The 24809-nt window shown below is 37.0% G+C and overlaps 1 protein-coding gene across 1 annotated transcript in view; it reads right to left on the bottom strand.

Annotated features, from left to right (window-relative positions):
* Nucleotides 1-21048, bottom strand: part of MALRD1 (MAM and LDL receptor class A domain containing 1) — a 282296-nt gene extending 261248 nt beyond the window's left edge. Inside the window, exons 1-6 of the mRNA XM_040589228.1 lie at nucleotides 20886-21048; nucleotides 16625-16765; nucleotides 12313-12407; nucleotides 12070-12231; nucleotides 7186-7279; nucleotides 2486-2629 (exon numbers count right to left, since the gene is read on the bottom strand). Of these exons, the coding sequence (XP_040445162.1) occupies nucleotides 2486-2629; nucleotides 7186-7279; nucleotides 12070-12231; nucleotides 12313-12407; nucleotides 16625-16765; nucleotides 20886-21048 (799 nt within the window). The remainder of the gene's footprint in view (nucleotides 1-2485; nucleotides 2630-7185; nucleotides 7280-12069; nucleotides 12232-12312; nucleotides 12408-16624; nucleotides 16766-20885) is intronic.
* Nucleotides 21049-24809: the final 3761 nt, after the last annotated feature.

Below are 24809 nucleotides of genomic sequence, written 5' to 3'. Positions count from 1 at the left end.
CTTTTCTGGCAATTCCTCTTCACCAGCAGTGAACTATTCAGTCTCTGAGCCAATCCCCTGCAACTTTCCTACTCAACAATTCTGAGGAAAGAAGAGGTCAAATATGAACTGCCATTGTTTCTACGCTATGAAGGTGAAGTTTCAGGAACTCACAAGTCATGAATGAAAACTTGAAGAAAAAAAAAAGAAAAAAGTAATGGAGTCACAATCTAATGTTTTGGCTGCTTTTTCATGTTTAAACTTGAGGGATTTTATCATCAGTTCTGTGAAATGCTGGGTTCTAAAAGCCATGGTCCTTCCTTTGCTTTCTTTTTGCATCTCAATCTTATTAGTTTTATTTTGTAGAGAATTGGTTTCATTAGTTCCTTATTAAAGAAGTGTTACCCCAACTGTAGGAAACTAGATTAATCAAACAGAAGAATGAATTATGGAAACTACATAGCATGCAGAAAATATCAATAAAGAAAACAAGAACATCAGAGAAGTATTTTCTGAACAGTATTGCAGGGAAATATAAAACCTCTGTAAGAACTTCTGACATTAAAGAAATTCAGAGGCAAAGTTGTAGATAAAATGCTTACAATACAAACTGGAGAAAAGAAACAATAAGAGAACAAAGAAAAAAAGTCTGCCAAGGTTAGGAAGCATTTTATTAAATTTAAGAATACCAGGAAATGAGGATTATTCAAAGCCTATAAGCAATCCTTTTTTTATAAATTATAATTGTCTAGACCTCTGCTTTATAATTTAGTTTCTTACCTTCCATATTTATAGTAGCGAAAGCTTTGATCAAAATCAGAAACTAAAGCTTAGTTAAGCTCTGTTTGTATTGCAAGTTTGAGCCCTCAAGCATGGCATTTTTGCAGTTTGCATACAATTTCTTTAGTTTTTAGAATTTAATTAATATTTAACTTCTTTATTTATGCCTCAACAAATCTGCATGAATAAATCCTGAATGTGTTCAAAGGTGAGCAATATAGTTCAGATTTTTCATTACTTTCCAACATTAATGATGAATTAAATTATGTGTGTTGCTTTGACACTTATTTCTTCTCGCATTTTCTTTCTTCCTTTAAGACGTGGAAGCACATGGAATGTCCTCAAGCCGTTGTTTGTTTTATATGTTCAGCCTACTCAACTACCTGTGCATATTTATACAATAATGCCCAAGCACCTATACAACAGACATTTCAAAAACCTGTGCTGTTTCAATAGACATTGCCTGTGACCTCGTTCTGTAAAAGCTACTTACAGAATTTCAGTATATTTTCTGTTAGCACAATATTGCCATAAAAAGGGAAATTCATACCCATTACTAGTCCTTGAGGTATCATGTTAAGGTATGGCACTGATACAATAACTTTCAAGGAGTTGTTTAAAATAAAAACAAAGTCTCATTTTTCTTAGCTATCTCAGCGGAAATTGAAAGGTGGTGAGACTGTTTTGTTTTGTTTTTTTTTTAAAAAGATGAGAAAAAAAATCTGCTTTACTAGTCTATATGCTCTTTGTTGTACCTAAACTTTAACATGCAAAATTTCGTCTTAACAGAGTATATGCATTCAAGCAGCTTTGCTTGCTATTCCTTTATAATTTGACTTGTAGTTACCAGATTGTGTTGAAATGCATGCTAAATTTTCTTTTAAAAATCTTTCTAAAATGTAAACAATATCTAAAAATTCATTTTGCTGCTATCAATGAGATGTACTTCATTTCTATGGGCTCAAAGTTCAAGCAGTAATCTCCATGCTATCAGTTCTTCAAAGCTACATCACAAATTACACTATTACAACTAGTACTACTTAACCCCTCTGAAGGCAGTTTCAGTGGACCAGCCAAACACTTAGCTGGCAAGGTGATTCCGTTTCACTCACAACACTGGATATTTATATCCATTAAGCTTTCAAAAACCTTTCCCATAAACCCATAGACAAGCACTACACAGTGACTTCAAAAACAAGTGCTTCTCTAATTCTGTAAATTGCAACTGGATTAATGTCATTGGTTTTAAGAGCAATAAACTATTTTGTATAATAAATGTTTCTCTACAGCTCCCCTAATTAAAGGCTTAAAGTGAAATTCCTGACTGTATGCTCAAACGTAGTAGTATTACACAAGTAAAGCTGCGAAGTGTCAAAACCAAAACAAAATAGAAAAAAACAAACACAAGGGTTGTGGGCTTTGATGGTTTTAATGTAATTTCATTAAATTGCTGCATAGATTTCATAGCAAGAATTAACTGGAGAAAAAATTAATAACTTCTCAGTTTATATGGGAATTTTTACACTAAAATATTTCATGTTCTACTAGCACATGTGTTCACAGCACTTTTACTAAATGGTCAAAGCAAAAGCTAGTTTAAGTACAAAATACATACAATTACTTTTCATGGTTTTGTTCCGTTTCTACATTGTCTCACCACTTTGTCCTAACAGGTACCATATCCTTCATGAAAGATAGTAATTGTGCATTAACTTAAATTTCCCACCTTCAGTATTGTTGCTCCAATCTTTCAGGAAGGAACAGGAGGCAATCTTGCACCCGGTTTGCATTTGGGTCCACATAGCAGGCTCAGTCAGCTGATCTGAATGCCACTCGCACATGCCAAGCTCAAAACTGGAAGACTGTGGTGCTAAAAGACAAAGAAAAAAAAAAATCACTTAACTCATTAAGAAGTCATTATTTATGAGCCTACTTCCTATTAGGAACAGATGCTAACTAAATTACTTGACAACATTTCTGCCTCTGTTACTTCAAAAGCATTGTGTATCACCAAATGCTGTCTATTATTTCAGGCTGCCATCTTTAATGATAACATTTTTTAAAATCATTCCCTAAAGATGGATGCTTCTTTCAGAGCAAGGAAGTGCTATTTACACTAGCCAGTCGTTGCAGTCTTCATGAATAAATTCATTTCCACAGAGAAAGTTTCCAGGAAATGTAAAAAAATGACACGTCATAACAAGAAACACCTATTTACTTTTATAGACGATAGCTACAGAAAAATCACTTCTGAGAGGTTAAACTCAGCAGCATCTCCATAATACTTGCAACAGAATGCTTCTTTTTAGAATGAAAAAATTTCTGAATACATCACTACATATTTTCAAGAACATTTTAAGGGCAAATCATGCCCAACTAATCTGGTGGCCTTCTACAATGATCATGATTTTAAGCAGGACCACACTATGATAATGAAAGTTCCATTTCTTAGTATTATTGCAAGAGAAAGGCAATCTTCTGGTTAAAACAGACTTTTCAATAGTAGTCAGGGTATCTTAGAGAAAACTGGGAGATTCCTAACTGTACAATGGAAAGAATTTTATGTCAGTATACATAGACATTACTGTCTACTGCATCTCAGAGATACTGTGTTATTCACATTACTGACATGTCAGTGAAATGTCCTGTCCAGCTGATGCTACAAACCTATCATTTCTTCCTTGTTCTTATGTTGCATAAATGTAAGCACTTTTTCCAAACCATGTGTATTAAGTGAGAACAGCTGTGGAAAAATTATTTCCCACAGAAAATGCCAGATTCTAGAACAGTCTAGGAAAGGATGGATATTGTCAGATTTCAACATTTGAAAAAAAGTTGCAAATGCACTCAAAAGAAATCAAGGTCTCCTTTAAACACTTTTTAATTATTGAAGCAAAACATTTTGATTCATCCTGCATTTTTAAAATTTAGTTATAAGTATTTCTGAGGTTGGTTTGTTTTTTTGACAACAGTCTCAGTCTCTTGGAGCAAAATACCCATTTTCTAGCTCCTAATTCTGCAGCATATCAGATAACAGATTTTTTTGAATATTCTGACTCCCATCCCTGTAGCAATTAATATGAAAGACACTACATCTAGTTCTGCATCTGAGATACTAAAAGGCTACATCCTGGCATGATTAGGATTAACTAAGGAATCTGATATTTTTTCAGTTCAAGTACTCATACTTGATTTTTGTCAAAATTTGTACATTAGAAGTAGTGGGTATATATATATATGTATATATATATAATTAATCCAGTTTTCCAGGAAAAAAGCTAGCTTTGCAGAGAAGCTATACCACTTTTGATTAACAAATTATTTAAGGAGGACAAAAACTTCATTCTCTACTACATTTCATTTTCACACCTTGGGGCTCTTTGCTTTCACCCTACGGCAAGATCAGAATGACAATTACAATAGAGTTCTTCATGTATGTAATTCATCAGGAGTCAAGAGAGAGTTCTGCAGGGCAATCAGACACTTGGATAAGAATACAAAGCCTTTGAATAGAAGGTCTACTAAAAGTATAATTAAAGAAGATTTTGTATTACATATGTTTTAGAGCATACCTTTAATATTTTCTATTTGACAGCTAAAATACTTTTTTCTGCAGTACATATGCAATTGTATTACAACAAGCCATGGTGGTTTTGAGTGATAACTGCAACAATTTGACAGCTGTTGGGAAAACTACAAACTGTAGAATATCTTAAACTGCTATACTGAAGACAGGGGTTTGATTGATTTATTTTTTTTTTAATGCATGGAGTGTGCTTTCTAGTAGAACTGGGTAAGACTAAAGGGGGGGCAGTTTGGAAGACAGGAGAGGGAGGCAAGGGAAGAAAAAAAAATAAAACTTAATAAAATTACATTTATATTTAGCCATCACTGTTTGTATCAAGAAACTCCTGAAAGCACAAATACTTAAGCTATTTTACTCATGACTCTAAAAGCACAGAAATACTAATGAATAAAAATAATTTCTTATGCGCATTTATGCTGGGACTGAAAATCATGAAGGCTAGATTAAAAATGCAAATTTTTGATACAGATTTCATGCAATTAAAATGGTCTTCATTTCAAGTCTTCTTCAGACATTCCATAAGGATTAAATAATAAAATACTTCAAATTCAAGCAAGCATTAACCTGACCTTTTGTTTTAATTATTGGAAAATGTTCAGTAGTAAAATCCCTCTTTCAGGGAGAAAATTAATATCTTCTGACCTTGGTTTTGGCTGATGTGAGCAATTTAGATATCACCTAACGAAGCTGACTTTTTTTAACATGAAAGCACAGGATAAGAACTGGCTCTTATTAGAATGTACCTGAGGTACTTAATAGTGTGGCAGTACAATCTGTATGCCACACTATGTAGTTCAACAGCCGCCACGTAAGGTAAGTTTAACACTGTTTTTGAAAAAAGCCAATATATTTATAGAGAGATTTATATCCTCCTGGGGAAAATGGTTAAGCAATTATACAGGTTGCTAGAATCTACCAATGCATTTTTTTCCATTTTAAAGTAGCCCTTTCATCTGCAGAAATCCTCCAAGGAACAGAAAGAGGCTGGGAGAATCATACAACTGTCCTCTTTGCATTGTCAGTTCCAAATTCATTTTTTTAAAGAAAGCACACTGCAAACTTAACTGAGTTCACAGACAAGTATGTCCAAAATTATAAACTAGCATCTTTGCTCATTTAAGTAGTACTGCTAGAAAACCCTCTACAAAACAGAAAAGCAAAATGGGCCTTGGCATGAAAATATTTATATAACATTTGCTTGTATATTTCTCCATTGCAAAAAAAAGTTGAAACATGGTGAGATCTGCATGACCAAGTTTAGTTATCCAAAACTTCATTTCCCCAATGCAGATCCCATTTGAAATAAATACGTATGCATCTGAATCATTACACTAGGATTTGTATCTTGCTATTACTTAGATCTGTTTACAACTGCTCAGCACTCTAGTGTGTGTGCTGGTTTTGGCTGGGATAGAGTTGATTTTCTTCATAGCAGCTGGTATCAAGCTGTTTTGGATTTGTGCTGAAAACAGCGTTGATAATACAGGGATGTTTTTCTTTATTGCTGAGCAGCACTCACACAGAGCCAAGCCTTTCCAGCTTCCCACCCCTCCACATCAGCGAGCAGGCTGGGGGTGCACAAGAAGCTGGGAGGGGACACAGCTGGGACAGCTGACCCCAACTGACCAAAGGGATTTTTCCATGCCATATGGCATCACGATCAGCATATAAAGCTGGGAGAAGAAGGAGGTGGGAGGATGTTTGGAGTGATGGTTGTCTTCCCAAGTAACCGTTACCAGTGATGGAGCCTGGATTTCCCAGACATGGCTGAACCCCTGCCTGCTGATGGGAAGTGGTGAATTAATCCCTTGGTTTGCTTTGCTTGCACATGCAACTTCTGTTTTACCTGTTAAACTGTCTTTATCTCACCCAACAAGTTTTCTTACTTTTAATCTTCTGATAAATTACCCTCATCCCACTGGGTGGCTGTGTGGTGCTTAGTTGCTGGCTGGGGTTAAACCATGACACTTTAATAACCATGTGCAACTATTTTCAACAGTTTTTCCCATTCCTGAATCGGAAATCTGCAGAGCTTTATTTTAGACCATGGCACACAAACCCAATCATAAAAACCTAGCTTTGTCTATGTCAAACACTGCATTCTATACCTCAATTTAAATTTAAAGACTAAACCCTCAGTGCCTGCGCTAAGAGTCAGAGGCAGGAAAACCAAGGAGGTGCTTCGAATCAGGACTGTGGTCACCTGAGGATGTGACATAGGTGCCACAGTGCAATCTTCCTGTGTAATCCAGAGCAGCAAGCAATCTAGTTTATACTAGGATGGGTAGTAATCCTTTCCCATGAAAATACATTGCATTGAAAAGAGAAATGAAAGATGTTTTGTTGAAGAATCCCAAGATGCAGGGGTGGTCTGGCTGCAGAGCTGACTACCCTGACATTACAGCTCTTGAATGCAGCAGAGTGGAACAAAATAGCCCCACCATGCAGTTGAGAATCAGGACCTTCATACATTTAAAAATACGCACAAGTGCCTTGGGACTCTTACTAAAATCAGCTGCAATGCTTTCCCTGAGCTGGCTGAACACATCAGTTCTTTGGTAAAAACGAGATCTTTTCTTCCCGGTGAGGCCTTAGTGCTCTCCTGGCTGCAGGAAGCTACATTTATACTGTACCAGATTTCTTAAGGTATTTATTGTCATTCTTTGTAACTGCATTGAGATGTGGTAAGACAGATGACATTTTAGGGGAATGAAAATGAAAACACTTAAGGAGTTAAGAAAGCCTTAGAACACCAGAAAACTTTCCTTTGTGTTTTCTTTTCCAGTCCAAAGGAAAAACAAAGTAAAATGATCTGTCTCCTGAAAAACAGGTATCCTTACCATATGCCAGAAAACATCCTTCGCTGAAAGTAATATCATCAATAGCAACAGTTTCGCCTTCTCTTTGGGTCTCCACCATCCCCAAAAAGATAACCTGTAGCAAATCAACAAGAAATGGCATTCACCAGTGTCACATACAAGATCCAAATCCTTCTGAGATGTGACAGTCTAGTCCATACAATTTCTATTAGAAATATGAGAACTCAAATCATGCACTTTACAGTTTTGGAGGATCAGCATCCTGGCTTTTTCACATATCTGTGGCTTGTCAGCACAGAGATATAATTATCCAATTCAAGAGTGAAGCAGTATTTAACAGGAAGGAACTAAAAATGACAATAAAATGCATTAAAATCTAAGCAAGGACCACAACAGTTAAGAAATACAAACAATTTTGTTATTTATCAAGCCATTATTCCACCTGAGACTGTAAAAGTGAACAATTTCTGCTTGTTTTCAGAATTTATCAGAGACCTGGAGCAAAGTCAGACCAACAATACCATTGATTCAAAGCCTTTCATCAAATTTCATCAAGCCAGAACAAACCTTGAGGAGTGCTTGGTCAATTGTTATTCTGCTCTAATGTTACAACAATGGTTGGGGTTTTTTTTCCCTAATGAAGTCTTCTATAAGCAAGAAGTTACAAATATTTTACATTTCCATCTTAAGGGCAGATTTCAACCTACATTTGTAAATGTAGAGAGCACCACATTTTTTCTGCAGTGCTGTAGATCAAGCAACCATAGTCCTTGGGAAAACCCAACAAAAAACAACCCAACAAATCAATCATATGAATAACATTATTTAACTAATTCCATAGCCCTATCTTGGGATGGTACAGCTCTACATTTTTCCAGAGTTCTGGAGGCCCAGTCTACCTAGAGATACATTCTATATCATAATAGTCAATGTACAGCATTAGCTAAGGAATAAATTTTCAAATATTAGCTTTAGAGTTCAGGGGCAATTCTGAGCATAGTTTAAGAAATTGTAACAGAAAACCTGCACTTACCCTAGAAGTTATCATCAAGGGTACGGTATGGCACTGTACAAAATGACACGTCAGCCAAGTATATGACCGTATGCTTTGAGGTCTTGGGGGGGGGGGGCGGGGGGGGCGCATCGAGTTTTGGCAGGTTTATTTATTTGTTTTTCTTAAGCTGTTGTTCACCTACACAAGAAGTGTGGCAGCCTATAAAGTCAAATTATCCTGGCATTACACAACAGAGAAAGGTGTAATGTTACCTACTGTATCACCAGTGAGAAATCCACATCTAGTTGATTTTTATCTATATATACACACACATATAAATATATGTTGTTTATTGTTTTAACACAGCCAGTGTTAAGGGGAAGGATAGCCAGTAACCATTTTCCCTGGCAATTATTCCATGGGGACCATTGTTAGTATACGCATGGACAACTGCATTTTCTAATATAGTATTGTTAAGACATAATGGCACCCTGTGTGTTCATACTGCTTTGATCAGTTGTAGCACAATGGAAAGAATGCAGTTCATTGAAATCCAGAAGTTTTGAAAGAACAGGGTTAATCCCAATATAAGCTTATGTTTGAAATTCTTTCAACGTAACAATGTTTACTTCATGTCACACTGATATCTACTTGGAAAGAATAACTATGCCACACTAAATATTTATGGCATCATATCACATTCAATAATATGTTTACATGACTGAAAATCAGCAGCTTGGAAATTTGTTCATTTAATTTGTTTCAGAAAATAGTATTTTGAATTGTTAAATGTTGAAGCAACAACATGTATAATTAATGTGTACTTTGGTGACATCACCAGTAGAAGGACAAATAGTATATTCATACTGTTCATTTCTATGATCACACAGTTTCAGGTAAGGTTCTAGAAAATTCCAGTGCGCTATTTTGTAATTAGAAACACAGTAAATATTATTTCATATCAGGGATCTGACAAATATTTGACCTTTTCACAGTGTATTTTCATTGTGAAGTCAAAATCTAGTTATTAATAACTTTATTTGTAATGTGTATTTTTATATGGCTTGTAGTTAGGGCTTCAAGTGACACAGTGATTTGGGCAGTGCTAATCAGGTGCTATCTCACTTTGCTGGTACAAAATCAGAGGTGGCTTCAAGTTCATATTCAACTGAAGTGCACAAAGTATTTAACAACTTCCTTTCTCTCAAAATTCATGAACAGTGTTTGTTTACTTGGTTAATACAATAAAAAGCATGGATTTAAGAGGCTTGCTTTAAATGTATATGTTATCAATGCCTCTACAAATGGCTCCCTGCTGACTGATGTCATTCAAGACATCTTGGTATTCTGAACACCCAGGGAAGTTTCTTCAATGATAAAAAAGACCATCTATTTCTATTTTAAAACGTTTGACTATAGGAGGGGAGTAAGATGCCCTGAAGTCTATGAAAGGTTTACTGCTGACTGAACTAGGGTCTGAGTCGGTGCTGCAACTCTGAAATCATCTCTCTTGAGAAAAGTGTCAGTTCTATTTATTTTTTTTTTTCTTCATCGTGCCTTGTCTTAACTTTCCCACTTCCAAATGACAGAATATAATGCTAGATGCCTCCAGCTGCTTTCAGGTCTAAAAACAGATTACCTGGGCTTTCCCTGGCACAGATACCCATCTGCCCTCCCCTGAGGAGTTCAGTCTAGTAATAACTGATGTGACTCCCATCCACATTTATTTGAGCAAGAAACCGTTCAGTTTTCCCTCTCACAAAAAGCCAAGAGCTTCTTCAGTCCAAAAAACTGTAATGAAAATGTCTACCTGATGACACTGTTTGCTCATAACTACAGTTAACAAGCGCTGCCTAAATGTGCAATATCTGCGACTGTCAGAACAAATTAACATTGCAGCTCCATTAGTAGCAAGGAAAGCTGTAGTGGCAATGTAGGTGGGATCTAACACAGGTTGGGTTTCCCCCACAAGTGCAGCCATGGGGACAGACTCCCAGTGCAGCAACAATGCCCAAGGTAAAACACAGGTATCAAGCACAAAGACAAACATGAACCCCAAGCACAGAACCATTTCCCTTAATGAAATCTGACAGGCACAAATTTGTTCTCAATAGATCAGGGGGAAAGCGTCTTAGGACAGCAAACCATGATACAGTTCTCCAAAACACAGCCAAAACAGACATACTGAGCTTTGTCTGTGTGTAGAGTAATAAAAGCAGTGGCAATCTTTCTATATCAGAATTCCTTGCAAGTGGAGATTTTTGAAAGTCAAAACCAAATTCCTTATTCCATAATCAAAAGGTTTGGGGGTTTTTTAAGTAGGAAGAGACAAAAGTATTAAATAGTCAATATCAAAATAAGCGAAGAAAATAAGCAGTGGAGGTTGATTTTAATTAAAATTTCACATCAAGTGTGCCTGAAAAATGAACAAAAATACTCAAGCACCCTATTTCAAAGAGATTACTACACCCCAAAAAAGGGGTTTTCCCCATCCACTTTTTTCCCATAGAAACTTTAATCATCAAAATTTGATCTTTAAATATGCCACAGATAGCCCTGTGTCGTATTGTTTGTCATATCAAAAGAAAAAGTGAAAAAGGACAAACAAATTGCATTCACTTGTATGACCAGCATCTTGCAGGTTGTCACTGGAGAAAGAATGTGCAACCAAAGAAGAAAGTTTATTCAACCTCAGGCTCTAGGTTTGGTGAGGTGGCCAGCTACATTTCTTCAGCTAGTTGTAATGACCACTGCAGTAAGTTTGACACATGCCTCTCTAAAGCTGGACTGTGCCCATCAGTTCACTTTATAGAAGCCAAAGGATAAGGTTTGCAAGCAATAATCTAATTAGTATTTGATCCAGAAATTTAGAAGAAGAAGATGCCATATCATATTAACTATTCCCAGACTCACTCAATTTTCTAAACAATATGAAGGATGAAAAAGTACATCTAGAACTGAACCATTCTGGTACAATCTCAGCTTGCTGTTCATACACTCATGCCAGGGAAGTTACTGACAAGAAAGAACACGGATACTTGTGTTGAGTTAGGTACAAGTACTCCACAACATCCATTCTCAGGGTTGAATAGGCAAGCATTACTTAAAAATCCTGATCTTGTTAGATGCTTTAGCACAATGTTACCTCTGCAAGTCAAGTAATTACGTTACTCATATGGTTTAATGAAAATAAGGCTATATGCTCTCATGCCTTCAGGTCTGCATGCTAACCAACTCTTCACAGTAACTACTGTAGGAGGAAATGCCTGATTTTCTTCTCTGCTCCCCACTTTCCCTCCAGTATTATGCATAACAGCAAGTATACATCATCCATGGTATTTTAGCCCTAAGTTACATTTACTGCGCTAATGTTTTGTGTAAATGCACATGTAAAAATATTTAAATAGCCTATGACACTTACATTGTTTTTCAGCAGCTTTGAGCAAAATAAAACCATATGCGTGTGTTCTGTGACAAAGGCTCAAAGCTACAATGAATAGTTAAGTACAGTATTTGTCACCTGAAGCATCCCTATAGAACAATATTTCGTAGTATAGAATAGTATTTCCTATATAAATTAAACCTGGAGTTTATGGGTACAATTAGACTGAGGCTAAGGGAACGCTGTACTGAAAGTTAAGATCCCAAGCAGATCACCTCTATGGGCAAATAGATGATTTATAATGCAGTGAGGCTGACTGTTTTATTTAAGACACATGCACAGTTTCAGTTAGGTTTGAACAAGCAGCATTTGTTAATGCCAATTATGAACTTCCAAATAGCTTCTCTCTCTTCTACCACATACTAATGCTTTCCACTTACAAAATATTTAGGTTTGAATTATTAAGAAACCCACAATTTATAAACCACCATTTAACAAGTGCAATTTACAGTCACTTTAGTTTACCAACCTCATACTTTTCAGTGCTATTGATTGTGATGGTATTTGCTTTCCACCGATTTTGCAGTCCTCCTGAAACTTGCCAGATGTTTGTAATAGCATCTTCATAGTGCTTTTGAAGCCCCACCATCAACGTTCCACTCATTTGACTGATCCAATAATGAAATGTAATCTAGGACAAAAAAACCCGTCTGGTTATTCCAGGGAAGTACTGTAACAAACAATGAAACACAAGGACTATGCATCAAAATACCTGGCAAACGTGTTCTTTGTCAGTTGGAAGGAAAACACTTGTCCTTAAAGCTGCAGAAGAAGATTGCATTTCAGGGGACAGTGAGAGGAAATAAGCTATTAAAAGGAATAAAAAAGAAATCTTAGAACCTTGGATAGAAGTTATACAAAATGTAACAGTAAAACAAGAAGGGGTTTGCATGCAGGTTTGAATTAATAATTACAAAGCCATCTAGAAGTTCTTCCCCAGAAAAATTTGCATCACACTTGCAGCTGTTGTGTGCCAAGCTTTTGTTCATTTAAAATGACGACACAGTCTTGCTCCACGTTCCTGCAGAAATATCAAGTAGGGTTCCAAAACATTTCAAATGTTGATGGCTTGAAAACTCAATAAGCACGAAATTTTTGGAAAGAGTAAGACTAGCTCAGCAAGCTGATCGAAGAGCTTAAACTCCATTTAATATATCACATATTTCATGCCTAAACAACAAACTGGCTTAACCAAAAATACAGATTTATTACCACAGTTAGAGTCTCTAAGGAGGTGGTGGAAGATGGGAGAAGAGGCTATAGTGTTCTGTTCCACAGGACATGGGTCTGTTTTTTGGATGCTCAGAAAAATTGGCTCACTGAGGAGAAGACGTTGTGGTATTCTTGTACATCTTCCCGATATAAAGGGTTGCCTTCAGAATCTACACACTACCATTAAAGACAGTGGCATCTTTCCATTTAGAAAACAAATTAACAACATTTACAGAGTCCAAAGTAAAGCTCTGCTTTACTTCTAAGTGTAACAGCTCAATAGGTCAGTGAAATACAGTTGTTGCTATGCCTCTTAACTGGTTTTTGTCTCTTCCTGACAACGTTGTTTCAGATCTTCTGAAGCATGGAATGTAACCATCCTATTTTAGGGTTTTAAGTGCTGCTAGTCAAAATGTGGCTATTCCCAAATGTAAAGATTTCAGAGATTTTAGAGGTTAAAGGATACAAGGAGAGGGGGAGGGAAGGCTTAACCTATTATTTTTTTTCCTTCCTTTCCCTTCTCTCCTCCTTCCCAAACTCCAAGCAATGCCAGGTAAACTGCTGCCCTCTGACATCAACATGTAAATGAAAGGAGAAAGATGAAGGACAAAAAAGCCAAGTAGAACTGAAATAATTTTTTTAAAAAAGTCCTAAACCCAAAGATGACTACAGAAACAAAGTATCAGAGCATATGTAGGAATATCTAAATACTTCATCTCTAAAACTACCCACCCTGACCTCTCATCCTTCAGTGCAACTAGCGAGTCGCTGACAAAGGACCATAAGACCAGCTCAGTGCTGGAGCCAGCTGAGCAATCCTCCACAGAAAAGCATTTTGCAGCCTGCTACTAGAGCAGCAGCCACGCTCCCCCTAGATTTTAGGCCTTTCATGACTGCTCAGGCAGCACTTTCTGAGCCTGCCAGCTGCAAGGTTATTCTTCCTACGCACAACAGATGGCTTGGTGCCTCAGCAGAGCCCTATCCCTGACTCCAATCTGTTTCATTGGTTTTTAACTTCCATAAAGTTTTAAACTTTTTTTCCTTTAGTTCCCTAAAGATGAATGTATCTAAACTCATAAATAAGGCCAGAATTCACCTGCCACAGGAACGTTGTGTCTTACACAGATGGGGCAGAAACAGTAATTTCAAGAAATTCTTTGAACAGTGATTTTACATTAAACATCTGCATAGATAACAGATTTCAATTAGTAAAAACAGGTTGTGTTTTGATTTGTGGTTGTTTTAAAGTGGTTGTCACTAGTCTGTTCAACTACATTTTCAGTGAAAATAAGAACCATGAGAAGAAACAGAGCTAAAAAAAACGTATTGGGTTCTAGTAAATGATTACGTGAATCTTCAAAGGAATTACATCTACCAGGTGATCTTTGGTCTTCTGCTAACATGTGTGCATTATTCTGTTGGCAGGAAGTCTCTTTAATACTCTACCATCAAGCATACTTGGCTCAGTTATCAACATATGATATAATTTCTGGTCTTTAAGCAGGAACCAACATAAAACTTACAACACAGTCTGTTGAGTCAGTCACCAACAGTGGGAAAACCTGAATAGCTGCCATAAGGAAATAAATATTTCCTATGCATTAGAACCAGCATTCAGAAAATGGAAATACAGTTTAGCCATTCACCAGGTAGAAAACTGAAATAACTAGGTATATTTAAATCTCCTTGGTCATTCAGTCCACAAACATGAGTACACAGCCTTTCAGAAAGCTGAATATGTACAAGTATTCAAGCTTTCTGTTATCTGGTCAAAATAACTTAGATTAATATGGTTACCATACAATTTAGACCTGGCAGATGCAATGGTGACCAAGAACCTAAAACAAGTCAATAGGAGTATACAGAAGACTGAACAGTTTATTTTCTCTGTAATGAACTCTCAAACACTTGAAGCTAATGGTTTTCTCAATCTTTTTCTGGCTTTGGGTGTCTGCATAAGTTAAATCTTACCCTCCCCTACCAGTTCTTCACAAGATAAGAGCAACCCATTTTCCTGGTTATAAGCAAGAATATCTTTCAGGTCTTTGCCACATCCTGATGCGGTATATATGACCAATCAAGCAGAAACCCTAGAAACTTCAACTGGAACAAGACTGTCACCTGGTTAATTAATTGATTCTAGTCAAGAGTTTGCTATATTTTTATTCCATAGTATTTGTTTTTTATCTGCTTCTTGATGAGAAGAGCTGTCATTTTTTTTTTAAGATAAAATGCTTCACAACCAATTTACATACTTGAAATAAAACTTACGTTTATGAAAAAGGCTTGGTAGTTAATTAAGTTTTTGTTTTAATGTCAGTTTAAATCAACATTTATTTAAGGGCAGCCTTATTTTCAGAAGCATAGTACAAACAGCAGGATGTGCTTGTATGCTATGCACAAGCAAAAAATGAAGCTATTAAAAGTACATTGCATGGATAAAGTTTCCTAATTACAAAGAATCATGAAAATTGTCAGCTGTGGAATGAGAACTTGCCGGAAAATGTAGACTGAGGCAGGGGGAAGGGCAGGGTGGTGTTGATGTTTCTTCTATGAAAAGTTTTAAACATTCTGTGCTATTCTTATTTTGCTGATGTCTAAGCAAGTTTTCCACATGTTCTTCTTCAAACCACTAATTCACATTAAGCATCATATGGAACTTCTACCTGTTTGGTAGCTTATGCAATGTGTAGGAGGTGCTGCTTACTTCAGAACAGTACAGATTTCCACACTCCCAGATAATCACAGTTTGGGAACGAGGTGAAAAACACCTAGGCTAAACAGCCTCACCGGAACACTTTCATCCCACATAAGGTTATATGCTTGTACACTCCACAACGCTGCATGCCTGCATTCAGGTGCTTTCTCTGAGGGCTGCTGCAGCACTGCTTGTGCACAGGAGAGGTGAAAGGGTGTGGGTGGACAGAAAGGGAGAGAATAATAGAAAATATGGAGAAGAGAGACAGTTTGGGACGATTACCTCAACCAGCTCCCATCTTTACTGTGAGATTAAGTGTTCTCATCAAATTCTTTCCCTCCTTCCTTGCTTTCTTACAAACAAGCCTTCTGACAGCTTTGGAAAGCTCACTGTAGGAGAAAGCCCACTGCAGCTAAAAAATTTGGGTCGAGTTAGCTAAAAAGGTATGAAGAAAATCACGTATTAGAGAAGGAAGAAGCCAAGTTTTGGAAAGCAGGGTTAACTTAGCAATTGGATTTAAGGGACATATTTTGCCTGAAGACAGGGACAGTGAATTACTTTGTTGAGGGACAGTCTTTGATGCAAAGTGGAATTGCAGTAAAATTTAGAGAAGAGCTGGCTCAAATAGGCTATCAAAGCTCTTCCCATGCTCAGATCCAAAATCGCCTTAACGTATTTGCAGCAGTAATATTAGGCCACAGATAATAGATAAACACACACTCCAGGCATTCATTAATCCAAGAACAAATGAAAATACATCTCAAGATGGAGGAGCCAATACTCATTTCTAAACTTTGCAACCATCAAGACTGAAACTACACCAGAAACCTCCAGAACAGATAAAGGTCACTCAGGTAGATAAAACATGACTCCTGATGACTGATTACTTGCTCCTCCATGATACATTAATTGCTTTCTGAAATACTGCTTTTTTTTTCTGGAATTTTGGTTATTGTAATTAAAATAACCTAAAAAATTGGACTCAAGTGCTCAGAAAACATTTGGCAGAATACAGCTGAATTGTCAAGTAATTAGTAAAATTAAGCAAATAAAACAGAGATCTACATAATTTGTAAGAGCTCATAGGTCCCTCAAGGAACATGAGGATTTGTACCACTGTCATTCCCATTGTGATCAAAGTATGGTGGTCCCATCCTAGATTGACCATTTCTTCTTATCCATCCAGGCTGTAAATTCAGTTCATGAAGAGCTTTGCACAGATCAGTTTCAAAATCACACTTTTCACAGGAGAAACCTGAATTGAAGCAAACAAACAAAAAATTAAAACCCCAAAAACAGAAGCAAAGGGGTATGTCCTCACCATCACTTGCTATTTAACTAGTACACAGAAACACTCCAAACAACCTCCTAAAAAGTGAGACACCACAATTTTAAATCATGAACAAAGAGAAACAGGGCAGTGGAAGAGATACAAGAGAGAATGAACACTCTAAACAACCAAAACAAACCATCTAGCCCTACCCCTGCCAAATCCTGTCCATTTACGTAATATTATTATAACATAAGCTTTTTTCTTCACAAATATGTGTGTAGCTACCTACTTGTAGGAAACTGTCCAAGCTGGCAAAGCTTATATGCAGAGGCTGTTCTTAAAAAGCACTGCAGCTATCAGCTGCAGAACTTCAGTATATCCTTTGTTTATCCAGGGCCCTTGCATAGAGGAATTAAAAAAAACCAAACAAACAACCAAAAAAAAAACCCACAACACCAGGAAATAACCAGATAGAAAAAAAAAATAATTTTATTCCACTACTGTTTATTTCACCACTTTGCAACCTGCATTTTTCAGGAACTTTGAATATAAGCCCATTTGCAGAAACACCCCAGGGCCTAATAACAGAAAGGTGAGGCTCTCATCACATGACATACCCCAAAGTTTACCAGTGCTTATCATCTTTACTAAGCTGCCGCATCAAAGCAGAAACCATGTTGTTTAGAGAAAAGCTGAAACAAGTCCTCAGAATGGCACAATCTCCCCATTTGCCTTTCCTCTGATCTGATTTCTTCCAGTGCACATAGCCACGTGGTGGGGAAGGACTGCTGCTCTACATTCCCCTGTAGGGCAGCATAGGTGAAAAAGGGAGGCAGAACTTGTCTTTCTGGCACAGAAGCCAGTATGGTGTACCAGTTCGTTCAGGGAATTTGAGGTGAGTATGTGACCAGATAAATAATAGCTTACTGGGAGGGAGGGTCAGTTGTTTGTTTCTGCTCTGGTGTCAGACAGCCCTTTAAGCGTTGCATCCAAACTGAATGAAAGAGCTTGCATGTGCCTGACAGGCTGGACAGCCCCATTCCTTGAATAATTTATTGTGGTGATGGAAGGATTATTAAAAAAAAAAAAAGAAACCTCTAATCAGATGCTTCTGTGAAGAGCAAGCTTATTGCAACTTCACTCCAAGGAAAATACCCAGTATGTGGGACTGTCTCCAGATTTCATGTGCTGTGTGAAAACTTTCAGTTCACCCTCATTTTCTTTTGTAAAGCAGAGGAGGATGGGTTAAGACTCCACCTTCTAATCAGGATTCTAGTTAGACACAAGAGCTGGATTGCTTTCGCGCTCCCTCTCATATTGGTGTTTACTCCAGGCCCCTACCTATGCTTCTGGTCTATTCTATATTATCACAATGCACTAATAGTTTTAAAATTGCAACTGCAGTGTTTACAGTCATACTATGATGTCCAATTTCATGGCTTTCATATTCACATCAACTTACTGCAACAATTAATTATAAAAAGTGAGAGAGGAGAAAATAGACATAATTCACGTAAGCATTCCAGTCTCAAGTTAATGTGCAGACTGGCTAATTCATCAACCCACTTTTTATTGCTGCTTTTTTTCCTTAGCTCTTTAAGTGGCTGAAAAGCATGTCAGTGGTTCATCAAAAGCACAAACACTGCTGAGGAATATTTGCTTCACATTACATGAAATGCACCAAATCACATTCAACATTTCATCAGAAATTTTCTTTTGGCTGAAAAAATAATTTTAAATCAGTACAAAATAGCAAAACCAGCACCTTTTTAAATTTTAAAAAAAAACCCACCCACTTAACCCACTTGATCATTCATTATTATTTTTCAAGGCAATATTCATTTTCACAGAAAATATAACCTGAAGGCAAACCAATGTAAATTTGCTGGAAGATAGATTTAAAAAGATAACGTCACTGCTTAGGGAAGAAAAGGCCAGAAGGAAGAAATGTGTAGCATGTTCTAGATATTTTTTGAATTTCCTGTGAACAAAACAAATATTTAAAATAGCCTCTAAGGAAAAATTCCAAGTCTCAGAAACAGGTACAATTTAAGGTTCTATTTCAAGTGTGTATGTGTATAAAATCTCAGTTTGCGATACTGTGGGAGTAAAATATTTTTTAAGAGTAGTTAGTTATCATTCACCCTCTGATGACTGTTTTGCAATAGTAGTTCAAGGATAAAAAAAAATGACTGTAGGGTTTATTCTGCTCCTTTTCTAATGCTGTGGCAAAGCACAAACCAGCTACATATGAACTCCAAAATGACAATAAAAACGCATCATCTGAAATACCAGCTTTGATTATTTTCAGTGCAGAAACATCCTTAAACCGGAAAAGAGCCCAGAGAAAACAGCACGATCCTGTCACGGACATGAGATTGGTGAGCTGAAACCTAAGGAGAAAAACTATTTAGCAATAATCCCAAATCAGAAGCATCGGTGTCAGTGGGATGAATTTTCAATTTGACACCCTAATCTAAAGTTATATCTGACATTAACTTCTCTCCAGGAGTGATCCAAAGCATTATCCAAGCAGCCCCAGCATCCACAGCCTGTGGAACCTTGTTCCAGAACTCTTGCTTATCCATACTTAAAATACAACATTATTTGGTATTCAGGCCTTTCAGAGAACCATAGGCTCATTTTTCTAAACTAGACTTGGAGCAACTTTTAATTTCTGTACTTTCATATAAGTATTTACCTATAGCAGTATGCCCTCAACAAGCAAGTGTAAAAAGCATCCACAAAAATTAATGGAAGAATGCATTTCTTGCTGCATAGTCTGCAATCGTAACAGAAAATGCTGCCTGGAGGAAATACTCTTCCTAGGGAAACACAAAGCACAGTGATGATTTCAAAGATATGCAGTGAAACACAGCCTAACTATCTCTTGTGCAACTGATAAAAAAAAATATGCTGACCTGTGATGTGTTAGTGACACATCAGGAGGTTCAACAGGTATAATTTCCAGCCACTGGTATTTATGACATTTCAGTCCAGTAAAATAAAGTTACCAAATGTATTGATGCCCAATACAGTCTCAACAATTTTCTTATTCGCAGAAGAACAAAAATAAAGTATCTTAGAGATGATTCTAGACTCCTGTTCCGAACAGATATCTGCGTTGTATTTGCATAAAACTCTTAGAAGAGAAACAGCGCATATCTGGGCACACTAATTGTAATTTGGGTAATCTGGATTTAAGTTACTGCTCTTTCCCACAGATTTCAACTGACTTTACTGATCACTAACATACTCAAATTAACATTTTTCAGTGTTCACAGAAACAAAGAGGGTTACCCAAAGACAATCTACTTCAGATTTAAAGCTAAACCTTAAAAACCCAACAAGGACATTAGCTTTCTTTGTTGCACAGTGAGTGGAAGATCTTGGATAAGCTTCTAGTTGAAATCAGAATTTTTGGTAAATCCAAACTTCTTTGCATACCAGAACAAAGATGCTTAGAGAGCAGGACTATCTTATGCATCATATGAAATCATTTACAGCATTGTTTTGTGTTACAGTATTCGGGAAATAGATTGCTGATGCAAATTTACTCAGACATTAGCAGTTAAAATTAATTCTCACTGCTTAGATCTTTCCTTTAAAGGCAACAGGAGCAAATGTATTCATAGCCTCTGAATACGAGACAAATTCAGCTAGGAGAGTCAGTTCATGAATTCAAGAAGCTTTTCCCCCTTGTCTAGACTGAAAAAAAAAATAAATAAAAATCTCTTGTCACTTATACCTTGACCTAGATATTTAGATGAAACCTGAATTTCAGAAATTTTACCATGAATTAAGGAAAAGAAGTAATACTTGTTAAATATCCATTGAATTTATGTGGATAAGGAAACACTTGCTTTGCTACATAATATCCACATGAAGACTTATGAAAGATGCATTGCATAGAGGTTGAAAATTAAGTAGGAAAAATCCAACTGAAGCATAAAGAAATTCTTAGAAAAATCAAATGAAGCAGGGGGTAAGAGTTCCCAAACGTTTTTGTAACATCAAAAAAACCACAATCGTCCCCTGGTTTTCTCTGCTGCTGCATTCAGCAAACTGTGTCATGCTTATGACGAAGCCCACTGAGACTTACCCTGTTTTTCTTCACTGCTGTCTCCATAATGGTTGGTGAAAACACACAGTTCCCCAGGTGGAGCAGAGGAGCCATCACCATGTTGGCATTCATGTCCTGTAGATGACCCAGTATCTACCAGAGCAAAGCAATATAATGCACAAAAGAATATTAATCCGTTCATGGGCTATGTTACTATCCAAGCTCTCACTCGCAAAAGAGTTACTTTGATTGTCTAGTATCAGGCATGAAATGTCTTTGAAAAAGCTGTGTTTCCACACATCTCTCTGAAAGATACTTGTAGAACCTCACTTTCTGAATCTGCAGCTTAAAGGAAATATGGCTTCTGCAGATCAGTGACTTTCAACCCAGTGTGTCTTTGGGTAATATTTAACTTAATTATAACATTGTTTTATGACTAAAAAATTTTGGTGCATGCTATGCAAGTCAACAGTATATCATTAACTTACTGATTGGATTTATTGCCCAATAGTTTGCAAATATATTAGATAAGAAAATAACAGAAAAACAGAGTAGAATTACTAAGCGACTAACATTCATGAAGCTCTCTTCTCAGGAGTTGGCAAATGCTTAGAAAACTTATGAAGGGTTTGTACATCAGATGTAGAAAACAGTTGAGAAATTCAAAGTTGATTTAGCTTGAAAGGGATTGTGAGTGATCTAGGGAAATACTTGGAAAATTCAGAGCATGTACACATACGATGCCGATAGTTGAAAGTGATACCTATTTATTATTTACTTGAGCTACAACTGCAGGTAATGACTGAATTGCTTTAGAGTACCCAGCTGTTAATGGAAACATATTGCAATCACAATTTACATAAATGCATTAACAGACTGGTTATTAATGAACACTTTCCAATTTATTAGATTCCTGTGTTTTCTGGAAAAAAAACATATTTTGCGTGATGTTTCCCAAGGTTAGGAAAAAATTAACGATACTTAGGATCCTGTATCTGAATTCTTAAGGAAAGTGAATATGATCACACAAACAAGCACAGGCAGAAATTGTCAAAGTAATGACGATGATATTATTAATAATAATAGTTTGCCACTGGTTGCAGGATTTCAGCATTAGGGCGAACTACCATCAATACGAATCCCAAATATATAACCCTGCCAACATTTTCAATCTCTGTCCAGGGTTACTGAGTTATAAATACAATCCCTGCCCCTGTCATTTGCATAATCATAGAATGGTTTGGGTTGGAAGGCACCTTAAAGATCATGTAGTTCCAACCCCCTGCCATGGTAGGGACACCTTCCACTAGACCAGGTGGCTCAAAGCCCCATCCAGCCTGGCCTTGAACACTGCCAGGGATGGGACACCTGCAATTTCTCTGGGCAACCCGTTCTGGTGTCTAACCATCCTCACAGTAAAGAATTTCTTCCTAATATCTAAATCTACCCTTTTTCAGTTTAAAGCCATTCTCCCTTGTCCTATTACTACAGGCCCTGCTAAAAGGTCTCTCCTTGTCTTTCTTATAAGCCCCCTGTTTAGGTACTGAAATGCAGCTGTAAGGTCTCCCCAGAGCCTTCTCTTCTCCAGGCTGAGCAACCCCAACTCTCTCAGCCTGTCTTTCATGCGAGAGGTCCTCCAGCCCTCTGACCATCCTTGTGGCCCTCCTGTAGACCTAGTCCAACAGGTCCATGTCCTCCATATAATGACCAGTTCTGAAACACTACGTTTAGAAGAAAAAGTGTATAGGCACAGGCGAAGCAACAGCTCCTTATTAAGCTGTCAGGAAGAGTATTTGCATCATGTAAATAGATGTATAGTGTACTGTATGGTAAGCCAATCAGGGCTCACCGAGCAGAGATGGGCATTACTAAAATATCCTCATACAGAAGGACTCTGTTAGTGCAAGAGACAGAACTCAGTGTGCTGACTTACCACATCATCCCTTTGATGAAAAACACCTTTGACCTTCTTAACTGTGTTTCAATGAAACACACCAGTTCTGTCAAAGCTTTTACATGAATGAATTGAGGATCTTCAAATTCAAAAGGGGAAAGTGGGGAGAGACATCCAGCCAGTCCAAAAAGCCAACCTTTTGAGAAAAAAAATCAATCAACTTGTTTCATTCAGCTTAGCAACACAAGAAAACAAGGAAATGATATAATGAAATACCTTAAGCACTTTAAATGCCCCAAACCCAGGAAAGGAGAGATAGTAGAAAAAGCAGATCATTGCAAAAGTTAAAGGACAGTATTAGCCCAAGGCAAATGACTGTGAAAACTAGACAAAATTAGGCTGACAATCACATAAGCCTGGCACTCCTTTAATAGGAACAGTGGGATGAAAAGAAATCTAACTGCTTTTATGACAGAGTTGTATTAGTTTTCTGAAAGGATGACACAATTGCCCAAGACACAGCTTGTAATAAGTAACTGATACCAGTAGTTCTGGAGGTTTCTTCACCTGTAAATACCCAAGATCAAAAAATTGAAATGCACATACCACTGTGTGTGCCTCCAATTTGCCTGTTAGCCCTGGTGAACAGAATTAAGAAAAGGTATATCTCTGTAACTAAAGTATGCTGATTAGGAAGCACAAGTGCTATGGTATCCACAAAATGAAACAGAAAACATATGTCTGGAGGCATATCAATCACTGCAGATTTGTATTTTCATAATTTAAGAAATCTTTTGTCAGGGTACAAAGACTACTCCTCCAATGTTGCCTGAAGGCTAGCAGCCCAAGGTCTGATCCAGCTTCCAATTATCTCCACCACCAGAGGCAGACATATGTTTATTGTAATAAAGGTTTCAGTTCTGCCTAGAAAGCATTTTCCAGCTCATTTGGTTCAACTCCACCCTTTTCATCACTATCCTTCTGTGGACATCATTTTATGTGCTTTATTTTAACACTTTGTCCTCAGGCCAAAGAGCTGATTTGAAATCTTCCCAAAGAAAAGCAGAGCTACTAATAAATGAATTAAGAGTTCATTGGTATATGTATCAGAGTTCATCAAGAATGTATATCATTGAATTGCTTGTTTCCCTTCCGTAAGTACAACTTAGAATAGAAGCGTACGTTTTTTTAAAAAACAACCTATTTCATGTATGTCATATTACTATATCTGAAAAGGCTTAAATGTTTTATACTACTCAGCTGCTTTGTTCCAATCTAACAGTATTTCATCTCATTCCTCCTTTTCTCCTACATCTTCTGTAACTCTTCCTCACACTGTTGTACTTCACAATGACAGGATTTCACAGTCTTTCAGTTTTCTCCCATTTTATTAAAACTAATGCAGCAATATACTAAGCTGTTCTCCTGCTCTGTCTCTAGCATAAAAACTGTATACAAGCTCTGCTACTAGGAGGGTAAATTTTTAGCAGAAAGTGGTATCTATTGCCATTGTTATTATGTTCTGAAACATTAATAAGGAAAAAATTGCATAACCCAAAGATGACAGAATCATCATAAGATCTGTTATGAGTGGAAACAGATGAAACCCAAGCCAAATATTCAGAAAGCATTTAGGGTCTTAACCAAGAATTTTTAGTGAAGAAAAAGCAGTATTCAGTGAAGATCTAACAAAAAATGCGGAAAATTGTGCTAGGTGTGCGGCTACATACAAGTAGGGAATGTTTCCTGACAAGTGCAACAAGCCAGCCCTCTTGTCAACTAACAAGAACACCACAGTTTTTCGTAGCTCAAAAACATATAAAAGGGGACAAAAATGAGACTCGGAAGCAAAAGACTTGCGGAGAAAGTCAAAAGGACAAACATTTCAAGTACCGAACTGCAAGATCCTGAAAGCAGAAAGAAGAATCAAGATCTAGAAAAAGAGAGGAGCAGAATGAAGATGTATAAACCAGTAAAAATACACAGGATGTCAGAAAAGCAGAAGGATGGGGAATCAAAGGGTTTTGTTGGGGGTTTTTTTTGAAAGCAATGAAAAAATTTTGCAGAGG

This window comes from Falco naumanni, chromosome 4, assembly GCF_017639655.2.
Source record: "Falco naumanni isolate bFalNau1 chromosome 4, bFalNau1.pat, whole genome shotgun sequence".
Classification (NCBI taxonomy): domain Eukaryota; kingdom Metazoa; phylum Chordata; class Aves; order Falconiformes; family Falconidae; genus Falco; species Falco naumanni.
The sequence above is the reverse complement of the archived record's forward strand: the minus strand, read 5'-3'. Positions and strand labels throughout refer to the sequence as shown.